The sequence below is a fragment of the Ranitomeya variabilis genome, chromosome 7 (assembly GCF_051348905.1).
Source record: "Ranitomeya variabilis isolate aRanVar5 chromosome 7, aRanVar5.hap1, whole genome shotgun sequence".
NCBI classification, from domain to species: Eukaryota; Metazoa; Chordata; class Amphibia; order Anura; family Dendrobatidae; genus Ranitomeya; species Ranitomeya variabilis.
In genome coordinates, this window is record NC_135238.1 from 18,713,247 (window position 1) to 18,725,975 (window position 12,729).

The window sequence follows — 12,729 nt, forward strand, 5'->3', positions numbered from 1 at the left end:
GGAAAATTGCGCCATTTTTTCATTTATTTTATTTTTTTTTTTTTTACAAATTTCTGAATTTTTTTCACCCCTTAAGTAAAAAAGAGCCTATAGATGTTTCATATCTGCGAAATTGTACTGACCTGGAGAATCTTAATGGCAGGTGAGTTTTATCATTTAGTGAGCAAGGTAAAAAAAAATAAAAATCGTGCAGAATTACACTTTCTTTGCCATTACACCACAGTTGAATTTTTTTTCTCATTTTCCAGTACACTATATGGTAAAACCAATGGTGTCGTTAAAAAGTAGAACTCGTCCCGCAAAAAACAAGCCCTCACATGGCCATATTGATGGAAAAATAAAAAAAGTTATGGCTTTGGGAAGAAGGGGAACAAAAAACAAAAATGCAAAAATAGAAAATTCCAAGGTGGTGAAGGGGTTTAAAAAAAATCTCAAAAGTGACCTAGCATAGGAAATCTTCAGATCAGGTGACCCCAGAAGTTGTGACTGAGGTTTCAAGATGCAATATTGACTCAATTTTTCAGGTACGTCTCCGACTATGCATACAATGGCTATAAACCCATTTGCCAACACAAGCTCATCCTGGCAATTCAGAAAGCTCAGCAGGGCTCCGAAACCGCACGGACATTCCCGCCCTGTTTAATGGAGTGGACAGCAAGCAGAGAGAGAGCCAACATGGCCTTGGACATCCACTGCTTTGACGGTACGAGACCGAGCTCAGCTTTACGTTACTGCTGTGCAGCCTATATGAATTTACATTAACCTGAAAACTGCTGCAAGACCTGACAATAGCAGTCATATTTTTTACTTTTTTGTGCAGGTGCAAAAATGCTGTGCCCCATCCATTCATGGACTGATGGCGAGGAGATGGCAGGGGACGTCCTTAGACACAGGTAAGGCTACTTTCACACTTCTGTCGGTAGGGGGCCGTCGCAAACCGTCAGCCAGATGTACAGACGGACGTTGTGCTAAATTTACCACAACGTGGGCAGCGGATGCAGTTTTACAACGCATCCGCTGCCCATTGTGATGAGCGGGGAGGAGGGGGCGGAGTTCCGGCCGCGCATGCGTGGTCGGAAATGGCGGACACGTCGCACAAAAAAACATTACATTGAACTTTTTTGTGCATCGCGTCCGCCAAAACACGACGGATCCATCGCACGACGGATGCGACGTGTGGCCATCCGTCGCGATCCGTCGCTAATACAAGTCTATGGGCAAAAAACGCAGCCTGCGAGCACATTTGCAGGATCCGTTTTTTGCCCATAACGACAGATTGCGACGGAGGACAAAAGACGGAAGCGTGAAAGTAGCCTAAGCTGCAGACGACTGGTACGTGTCGGAAAATAATATATAATAATATAAAATTATAATGTTAAAAATGGAGATATATATATATACATATATATATATATATATATACCTATATATATATATATATATATATATATATATATATATATATATATATATATATATATATATATATATATAATTGTCTAAGGGGTACTTCCGTCTGTCTCTGTCTGTCTTTCTGTCTGCAACTTCCGTCACGGAAATCCCGCGTCGCTGATTGGTCTCGCCAGCTGCCTGTCATGGCTGCCGCGACCAATCAGCGACTGGCACAGTCCGATTAGTCCCTCCCTACTTCCATGCAGTCACTGCCCAGCGCCCGCATACTCCCCTCCAGTCACCGCTCACACAGGGTTATTGCCAGCGTTAATGGACCACGGTGTAACGCATTCCGTTACCGCTGCTATTAACCCTGTGTGTCCCCAACTTTTTACTATTGATGCTGCGTATGCAGCATCAATAGTAAAAAGATCTAATGTTGCAAATAATAATAATAAAAAAAAAAAGTTATTCTCACCTTCCGACGTCGCGGCTGTCCTCGGCAGTGCAAGCGGCAGGTTCCGGTGCCAAGGATGCTATGCAAGAAGGACCTGCCATGATGTCACGGCATGTGACCGCAACGTCATCACAGGTCCTGCGCTCATACCAACCCTGGGACCGGAAGCTGCCGCGTGCACTGCACACCGGCGCCAGGACTTCAAGGGCCTTTGGAAGGTGAGTATATGTTTATTTTTTATTTTAAAGGGAACCTATCACCCCGTTTTTTAAAGATTAGATAAAAATAGTGTGAAATAGGGGCAGAGCTGGGCTTTACATTAGTGCCTTTTTGTTGCCTTTATTCCCCCGTTAGGCTGCCGAAATACCTGTGTGAAGTGGCCGTTTTGTCCTGTCACTCAAGTTGGTCAGGTCGGATGGGCGTGGTTACAGCGCTGTTTCTCCCCCAGAAACCTGCTCATCATTACGTTGGTGGCGTAGTGGTGTGCGCATGTCCAAAGCGAAGATCCACTGCCCAGGAGATTCAAAACAGCGCGGGCTTCGCTATTCGCCGTTTACCGGTGGGCGCGGCCATCTTTCCTGTAGCCGCGCGTGCGCAGATGGAGCGCTCTGCTGCCCGGGCTTCAGGAAAATGGCCGCGGGATTCCGCGCGTGCGCAGATGGAGATCGCGGCGGCCATTTTCCTGAAGCCCGGGCAGCAGAGCGCTCCATCTGCGCACGCGCGGCCACAGGAAAGATGGCCGCGCCCACCGGTAAACGGCGAATAGCGAAGCCCGCGCTGTTTTGAATCTCCTGGGCAGTGGATCTTCGCTTTGGACACGCGCACACCACTACGCCACCAACGTAATGATGAGCAGGTTTCTGGGGGAGAAACAGCGCTGTAACCACGCCCATCCGACCTGACCAACTTGAGTGACAGGACAAAACGGCCACTTCACACCGGTATTTCGGCAGCCTAACGGGGGAATAAAGGCAACAAAAAGGCACTAATGTAAAGCCCAGCTCTGCCCCTATTTCACACTATTTTTATCTAATCTTTAAAAAATGGGGTGATAGGTTCCCTTTAAGTCTTTTTTTAACCACGTATATAGTGCCCACATTGCTATATACTACGTGGGCTGTGTTACATACTGCGTGGGCTCTGTTATATACTACATCTCTGTGCTATATACTATGTAGCTGGGCAATATACAACGTGACTGTCCAATATACTACGTGGCTGTGCAATATGCTACGTGCTCTGTGTTATATACTACGTAGCTGTGCAATATACTATGTGGCTTTGTCGGTTCTGTTATATACTACGTCGACTGGGCAATATACTACGTGGCTCTGTTATATACTACGTCACTGACCAATATACTACATAGCTGTACAATACACTACGTAGCTGTGCAATACACTACGTGACTATGTTATATACTACGTGGCTGTGCAATATACTACATGCCTGTGCAATATACTATGTGGCTCTACAATATACTACGTGGCTATGTTATATACTACGTGGCTCTGCTATATACTACGTGGCTGACCAATATACTACATACCTGTGCAATACACTACCTGGCTATGTTATATACTACGTGGCTGTGTTATATACTACGTAGCTCTGCTATATACTACGTACGCTGTGTTACATACTACGTAGCTCTGTTATATACTACGTAGCTATGTTATATACTACGTCAGTTGTGTTATATACTACGTCACTGTGAAATAAAGTACTTAGCCTGTGCTATATACTACCTACATATTCTAGAATACCCAATACGTTAGAATCGGGCCACCATCTAGTATATATATAAAATGATATTTGCAATTTTTAGACTGAACTATCATATCCTAAAGCACCTACTGGCCACTAATAAAAACTGCAGCTATATTGACGCCATGTTTTTATACCACACACTCTCCAAAGCTATAACAGTAGCTAACTACAACAGCCAGCATACTTGTATGGAGCTCAACCTAGTGATGGCTGTATAAATCTGTATGTAGTGAGCTCCTCCTAGTGATGGCTGTATAAATCTGTATGTAGTGAGCTCATCCTAGTGGTGGCTGTATAAATCTGTATGTAGTGAGCTCATCCTAGTGGTGGCTGTATAAATCTGTATATAATGAGCTCCCCCTAGTGGTGGCTGTATAAATCTGTATGTAGTGAGCTCCTCCTAGTGATGGCTGTATAAATCTGTATGTAGTGAGCTCCCCCTAGTGGTGGGTGTATAAATCTGTATGTAGTGAGCTCCCTCTAGTGGTGACTGTATAAATCTGTATGTAGTGAGCTCCCCCTAGTGGTGGCTTTATAAATCTGTATGTAGTGAGCTCCTCCTAGTGGGGACTGTATAAATCTGTATGTAGTGAGCTCCTCCTAGTGATGGCTTTATAAATCTGTATGTAGTGAGCTCCTCCTAGTGGTGACTGTATAAATCTGTATGTAGTGAGCTCCTCCTAGTGATGGCTGTATAAATCTGTATGTAGTGAGCTCCCCCTAGTGGTGGCTGTATAAATCTGTATGTAGTGAGCTCCCCCTAGTGGTGGCTGTATAAATCTATGTAGTGAGCTCCCTCTAGTGGTGGCTGTATAAATCTGTATGTAGTGAGCGCCCCCTAGTGATGGCTGTATAAATCTGTATGTAGTGAGCTCCTCCTAGTGGGGACTGTATAAATCTGTATGTAGTGAGCTCCTCCTAGTGATGGCTTTATAAATCTGTATGTAGTGAGCTCCTCCTAGTGGTGACTGTATAAATCTGTATGTAGTGAGCTCCTCCTAGTGATGGCTCTATAAATCTGTATGTAGTGAGCTCATCCTAGTGGTGGCTGTATAAATCTGTATGTAGTGAACTCCTCCTAGTGGTGGCTGTATAAATCTGTATGTAGTGAGCTCCCTCTAGTGGCAACTGTATAAATCTGTATGTAGTGAGCTCCCCCTAGTGGAGGCTGTATAATTCTGTATGTAGTGAGCTCCCCCTAGTGATGGCTGTATAAATCTGTATGTAGTGAGTTCCCCCTAGTGGTGGCTGTATAAATCTGTATGTAGTGAGCTCCTCCTAGTGGTGGCTGTATAAATCTGTATGTAGTGAGCTCCCCCTAGTGATGGCTGTATAAATCTGTATGTAGTGAGCTCCCTCTAGTGGTGGCTGTATAAATCTGTATGTAGTGATCTCTCCCTAGTGGTGGCTGTATAAATCTGAATGTAGTGAGCTCCCTCTAGTGGTGTCTGTATATATCTGTATGTAGTGAGTTCCCCCTAGTGGTGGCTGTATAAATCTGTATGTAGTGAGTTCCCCCTAGTGGTGGCTGTATAAATCTGTATGTAGTGAGCTCCCCCTAGTGGTGGCTGTATAAATCTGTATGTAGTGAGTTCCCCCTAGTGGTGGCTGTATAAATCTGTATGTAGTGAGCTCCTCCTAGTGGTGGCTGTATAAATCTGTATGTAGTGAGCTCCCCCTAGTGGTGGCTGTATAAATCTATGTAGTGAGCTCCCTCTAGTGGTGGCTGTATAAATCTGTATGTAGTGAACTCTTTTATTATAAAAATACAAAACTTACAATCAATAAATAGCACAAATCAAAACCCCAGCAAAAGCAACTGTCCGAGTCCAACATTACCACACCCCCCAGTCCAAAGCAAAGTCCGAGTCCAGCATAACTGCCCCCAGTCAAAGCAACCCCGCAAAAGAAAACAAAACTGCCTTCTTCTTTCTCAGAGAAGCTTCATCCATCTTTCCTTTCTTTCTTTATGTTGTTTTCTGTCCTTTACTCTTCTTTTCACTTTTTGATTCCTCCTCCCCAGGTTACCTCACCCAAGGAGAGAAGAAACATTTTATTAATACACACGCACATACACACTTCATACCAAACCTGACAAAGAAAACTCTGGTCCATCGCCCAAAAAGAAACATTATAGCCACCTGGCTTAAACACATCTATCTAAATCACACAAAAATTTTTTTTTTTTTTTAATTTATATATATTTTTTTATTATTATTTCATTTTTTTAATTTTTTTTTTTTTTATTTATTTATTTTTTTTTTACACAGCAAACACAACTATAAACAACCTACCACCAAACCCACACAATACAAAAATAAGCTCACCGAGTAACTCATAACCTCTTGCTTACAGGTGCATTAACCCTGTAAGCCACAGGATCATCACCGTACAATACAATGCTACATAACTCTATATACAACACTTACCCAGAGCCAGGATTGGTGCCTGTAAGCCCTATATCAATAATTAACTTCTGCAAAACAAAAATCTGATAGTGAAAAGCCCCAGCCCGCCACCGGGAAACCGGAGATGACAGGCTTCTACCCTAACAATCCTTACCCTACCAGCCGTCCCTACCTGTCTAGACATCTGCCCCTATTCATCTACCTACCTTTCCCTGTCTCTCCCTGCCTGACCCTACTACCCTACCTATCTCACCGCGTGCCTACCTAACTGTCCCTAGGCTGTCCCTATCCTGTCCCTAACTATCTACCTGTCCCTACTGAAGCTATCTACCTGTCCCTATCATTTACCTGCTCATCTAAGCCCTAGGTACATTAAATGAGAACCCTCTCCAGAGAAGAGAGGCCCTCGCTGCACCCAGCCTGTCAAACTCCAGAGAGCGCACCTTCACCAGGCCACCCAGAATGTTCCTAACAACCTCGTCCTGGGGGAGGATTTTCTGCTGAGTTGACACTAAGCACCGTGCGTTCCATGTGTAAAACCTGACGACTAAACTGACTAGAAATAAAGTGCCCCGATCTCGGCCACCCAGGGATCCGAATGCCCCATACGCCCACTCCGCATAGGAAAGGTGTGCCAGCCGAGGCCAGCCTATGGAAGCACCCACCCTGTTGTAAACCCCTGTATTAAAAGGACACTGAAGGAGGAAGTGCTCCATGCTTTCCAGCGTGTCGCAACACCCCTCACGGGGACAACCCCGATCATCGGAGTTCCTACACTTCAGGTTGTCCCTTACATACAGTTTCCCATGGAAGCAGCGCCAAGCCAAGTCCCAAAACTTCAAGGGGACCCGTGTAGAATTCAATAACCTCAGCCCACCCTCCAGATCCCGACTTGGGCAATCTTTGAGCACCAGAGGCTTCTGGAAATGGGTCAACAGGACCCTCCTGTCAAGGAATTTCCTCGACATGGTCCTGATCTCCCACATTCCCAGACCCCACCGGCGGATCACCTTCAGAACCGGGGTAGCGTAAGCCGGGAGATGCCCGTGCGGTGTGCGCAGGTCCTTCACTTGCCCTCCTGTCTCCCATTCCTGGAAGAAGGGTCGAAGCCATCCCCTGCAGGAGAATACCCACGGAGGAGCCCTCTCTGACCAGAGGTTGGCGATGTTAGTCTTGACAAAAGTGTTTATTAGAAACACCACTGGGTTGACCATACCCAACCCTCCTAGTCTCCTCGTGCGGTACGTGACCTCCCGCTTGACTAGGTTCAGCCTATTTCCCCATAACATCTGGAAAAACAGGCTGTAGACCCGTGTCCAGAGCGGCTCTGGCAACATGCAGACACTGCCCAGGTATATTAACAAGGGTAGCAAAAAACCCTTAACCAGGCTAACCCTTTCCCTCAGGGTCAAAGACCAACCCTTCCATTGGTCCACCTTCTGGGCGGCGATCTTAAGTCTGCCCTCCCAATTTTGCTGGGGGTAGTCCCCAGGGCCAAATTCGATGCCTAGGATTTTTGCCGATGCCTGGGGCTCTGGAAGAGTGTCCGGGAGACCAAAACTAGGGTCACCCCCTCCCAGCCAGAGACTCTCACACTTTTCCTGATTAATTCTGGACCCAGAAGCCTCCGAGTAGCGATCAACCTCAGACATGACCCACTCTGCCTCCTCACCCGAGGACACGAAAAGGGAGACGTCATCGGCATACGCTACCACCCTCAGAGTGGCTTCCGGGGCCACCTGGTCCATCCTGACTCCCGCCAACGGCCCACGCTCAATCCTCCTTAAAAGGGGATCTATCGCGAACACGTATAACAGCGGGCTCAATGGACAGCCCTGGCGGACCCCAGACCCAACCTCAAAAGGGCAGCCAGACCAACCATTCACGAGCGGGAAAGTCTCTGCCCCCGCGTACAAGATCTTTAGCCAATTTACAAACCCCCCAGGCAGACCGTACCTCAGAAGGACGGACCAGAGGTACTCATGGTTAACCCGATCAAAAGCCTTCGCCTGGTCTAAGGACAGCAAGTACCCCTTCCAGTGACCTGCCCTGCCCTGCTCCACTGCCTCTCGGACACCGAGCACAGCACTAAACGTACTGCGGCCTGGAACAGAGCAGTGCTGGGCCCCCGAAAGGAGCCGGGGTGCAAACTTCACCAGCCGTTTGAACAGCACCTTTGCCAGAACCTTCCGGTCCGTATTGAGAAGCGCTATGGGACGCCAATTCTCAATACGGGACGGGTCCTTACCCTTTGACAGGATAATCAGGGCCGACTGCCTCATTGACCGGGAGAGAGCGCCCGAGGAGAGACACTCGTTAAACACCTCGGTCAAGAGGGGGACCAAGGAGTCCCTAAAGGTCTTATAAAACTCGGATGTTAAGCCATCCGGACCTGGCGATTTCTTAGGCCGAAGCCCATCAATGGCCAGTCGCACTTCCTCTTCCCTGATTGGTTCTGTCAAAACGTGAAGCGAGGGGTCATCTCCTGGCTCAGGGATGGCCTCGGCCAGGAAAGCCGACATCACGTTCCGATCCAGATCCCTCTTCCCCAAGAGGTGTGAGTAGAAAGATCTGATCACCTCCAGGATCCCTGATTTGGATCTGTTCAGGGAACCCGTATCGTCGACCAAACCTGTCACCACCTTACAACTCACTGACATCTTACAGTTTCTGTAGGGGTCAGGCGAGCAGTACCTCCCGAAATCCCTCTCAAAAACCAAAGATGTGTGCCTATCGTACTGACACCTCTTGAGTAAAGACTTCACTCTGGAGATCTCCTCACGGTCACCTCCAGCCGAGACGAGATGTTCGAGTTTCCTCCTCAGTTCCTGATACAGGCGGTACCTGCTCAGGCTCCTGAGGCTCGAGAGCCGGCGGAAGAAACTCGCAACCCGATCCTTGAACATCTCCCACCACTCTGACTTATCGCTACAGAGATCCAAAAGCGGTACCTGGCTCTGAAGAAAGTCCTCAAAGGATTGTCTTATCTCTGCTTCTTCCAAGAGGGACGAATTCAGCTTCCATAGTCCCCTTCCCATCCGAGGGGTTTCTGAAACATTCAGAGAAAAAGAAATCAGACAGTGATCGGAGAACTCCACCTCAACAACGGACACTGCTGAAGAGATGGCATCCTCCTTTAAAAAAAACCTGTCTATCCTAGACCTACAATTACCTCTATGAAAGGTGAAACCACAGTGACCTGGGGTGTGCCGGATGTGGACATCCACCAGGCGAGCGTCACTAGCTATGCTATTAAGAGTATTACTATCATAAGCCAGCCGGTCAATGGAGCCTCCCCTATCACGAAGCCTTGTGACAGTGTTAAAGTCACCTCCAAAGACCACCTGCCGACTCGTAAAAAGATAGGGCTTAATCTTCAGGAAGAGACATTTACGGTCCCACTTTGACTGCGGACCATAGATGTTAATGAGCCGAAGCTCCTGTCCCCTCATGAAGACGTCTAAGACCAGGCACCTCCCCATTTCTACCTCGATAACTCTCCGGCATTCAACCGATGCAGTCTTAAAAAGGACTGCCACCCCGCTACACGGCTCGGCCGCAAGAGACCAGTACGAAGACCCGCACCTCCACTCGCTCTCCGCCTTTCGTATGGCCCCCATATCGGTAAGCCTGGTCTCCTGCAAAAACAAAATTTCAGCCTCAAATCGGGTGAGAAAATCAAAGGCCGCAAATCTAGCCGCATCAGACTTTATACTAGCAACATTAATGGTCGCTAGAGTCAACGGGGTGGGTGCCGCCATCATGAGTGATCGAGTTAGATGGCCTTTTTCTTCCCCCCACCCTTTTTCTTAGCCCGCTCATCTCCGGACGATGAAGCCCCCCCTCTTCTTTTCAGAGAGACAGAGGTATCCATCCCTCCCACCTCTTTCTCATCTCCGGACCCAGGGTCGTCCCCACCTCCCGAGGAAGACACACCCCCTGGAGAAGGGACTCCCCCGCCTCCCAAAGGCCCTCCCGATGTTGCCTCCGGAACCTCACCCCCGACTCCCGTCTCAGCAGGATCGTCAAGGGCTTGGAACCGGTTGGAGAGGGGGATCAGAGGGGAGTCGATGGGACCTTCCTTAGGCACCTTGGTCAGGGAAGAAGATTTTCCACCTTTTTCCTTCTTTTTTTTACTTTTGGCACTCTTGGCACTCTTGGTACCCTTGTCACCCATTTCTTTTGGCTGTTCCCCTCCATCCTCATCAAAACTTTCATATTGAGAGGCATCTGAGAGATCAGCCACTTCCTCATTCTCCATCCGTCTGATCTCCTCATTCACCGCTTCCTCCCCCGGGGCCTCAGTGACATGAGCTGTCGCCTCGGAGGAGGGGGCAGCCATTACCCCAGTTTCCCGAGGCTCCTCCTGCCCCCTGCCCTCCTGACGCCTTGCCTGCCTCCGCTGGTAAGAGGGGCCCCTCGCCCTGCCATTCCTCATCGGCCCCTCAGCTCCTCCCCCGCTGCCACCTCCAACCCCTGCAGAAGTTGCACCGCCAGGAACTTCCTCGCGGCTCCCCTCCGCCCGGCCGGCCATGGCATTAGAGAAGGAACGAGGGCAGCGGCTGAACGGGTGACCTAGATCACCACACAGGTGACATCGAATGACACCACAGGATGCGGCGAGGTGACCCACCTCGCCACACAAGGCACATTTCTGCACCTTGCAGCCCGCGCTGAAGTGGCGAGGATCACCGCACCTGTGGCATACCTTCGGCTGCCCCTGGTAGAAGACCAGAATCCGATCCCTTCCCAGGAAAGCCGAGGAAGGGATGTGGGTGACAGTGCCACCTGAACGCTTCAACTTTACCATGAAGGTCCAGCCACCTGACCAGATACCAAAATCGTCCCGGTTCTTCTTAGGGACCTCCACAACCTCGCCGTAGCGGCTCAACCAGGTCATTATGTCAACGCCAGAAAGAGACTCATTACATGTTAAAACGGTCACTTTCTTCGGCCCACTTTGGCGAGAAATTGCTTCCACGGCGAACCCTCGCCAGCCGGGCTCCTCTTTTACCAGCTCATAATTCGACCAAAAGAGCTCCAAGCCCTCTGGCCGAACAAAGCTGATATCAAAGGTGGAGGTCCCAAAAGGATGTATCAGAGCAAAGATGTCAATAGCTCTGAAGTCCATCTTCATGAGGAGCTTCACTACATTTGTCCTGGATGGACACGCCTCATCGCCCCTCCAGCGAAGACGAACCACATTTCTCCTGGAGACCCCCTGCCCGGCTGTCGGGAGGGACCACACGGTCTCCCCCCCTTTTTTCTCTTGGAAGGCAGCTAGACCAAACTTATCTAGCCAGTAGGACAACGCCACCTCTCTTCCCTCTACATTGATCGTCCGCTCACCTTTTTTGAGGGCCTCCAGGAAACGGCGGCGAAAAGCTTCATTCCCTGGGTTCGGAGATGAGGAAGACCCCTGTGGAACCCCAGCGGCAGCAGCCGCATAACTAATGGCGGCTGCAGGTGAGGGGGACGATGGACCAGCCCCTATATTCCCTGAACCCTCAACCTCACAGTCAACCATCTCCACCTCACTTACCTCAGCCTCACCATTTTCACTGGTAGAAATCACCGCACTGGCACCATTCACACCAACCATACCTCCAGCAGAAACCACCCCTGACCCGTCACCATTATCACAGACAATATTCACACCACTTGCACCACTTCCATTCTTATTTACATTTACATTTTTGTTTGCATTTTTTTTCCTGCTTTCTGCTGGGGTTGTTATTTGCAGTGCAGCTGTCCCTTTAAGATCCATGCTGCAGGGTTTGATTACCACACCCTGCTTTGCAGCAGAGCATGTGCTGGCAGCTGCAGACTGTTGCTCCAGCCTCTCCTGCAGACTATCTGCACGCTCCTGCGTGCACTTCACCGCCGGGTCCCCCACAGATACAGGTGACACACATGCAGAGGACCCCGGCGGTGCGACCCCCTCCGGTGGGGGTGCGATCCGGGCCGGCATTACCGCAGCCATTACAGCTGCACCTGAGATGATAAGCGGTGCCGGGGTCCCGGATTTTGACCCAGCATCGGATCTGCATGTGGGAGACCCCGACACCACAGCACACGCCGCCGATGATGCGGCCCCGGCTGACAGCGCACCGCCAACACTGCGGGGAGCGGTGACCACCGGTAAGGTACCCACAGCCTCCACCCCCCGAGCGTCAGCGGGTGCAGCAGGCACCAGGCCGTCCCTCGTTTCCACAGAGGATCGGGCCTGGACACCTCCACAGATCTTATTACTGCCCGCCACAGGGCCACACTCCAGACCATGCACACTGTCCGGCTCTGCAGCCGCATGCCCACTCTCGCCCCCTCTGCTACCGCCAGCAGAGACGGCGACCTGCGCCATACGACTTGTACTCTCCCCGCTCCCTCGCACCGGACCCACTGCAGGTCCCGGGCCGGGGTGGGTAGCGGGCTCCACACAGCGGGACCGGGGGGTCCCAGGAAGGGGGACAAACACCAACCTCTCCTCCGATGTTTTCTTCCTTTTTTTGCTTTTCTTTTTCCCCCTCCTGGTTGCCTCGTCCCCGCAGACCTCATCCCCAAACTTCAGGTGGGCATAATTTACTGGGGACTCTAGCTGACGGATCTGCTGCAAGACGAGGCAACCCCCACTACTGCTGTTATCGCTGCTGCTATCGTCCGCATCACCCCCATCATCCTCTGAAATGCTATTGTCTGATGGGA

At 49.8% G+C, this 12,729-nt stretch overlaps 1 protein-coding gene across 1 annotated transcript in view; it reads left to right on the top strand.

Moving 5' to 3' along the window:
* MYO15A (myosin XVA) overlaps positions 1-12,729 on the top strand; it is a 102,186-nt gene that overhangs the window by 42,271 nt on the left and 47,186 nt on the right. Inside the window, exons 30-31 of the mRNA XM_077275460.1 lie at positions 525-703; positions 821-893. Coding sequence (XP_077131575.1) covers positions 525-703; positions 821-893 — 252 coding nt within the window. The remainder of the gene's footprint in view (positions 1-524; positions 704-820; positions 894-12,729) is intronic.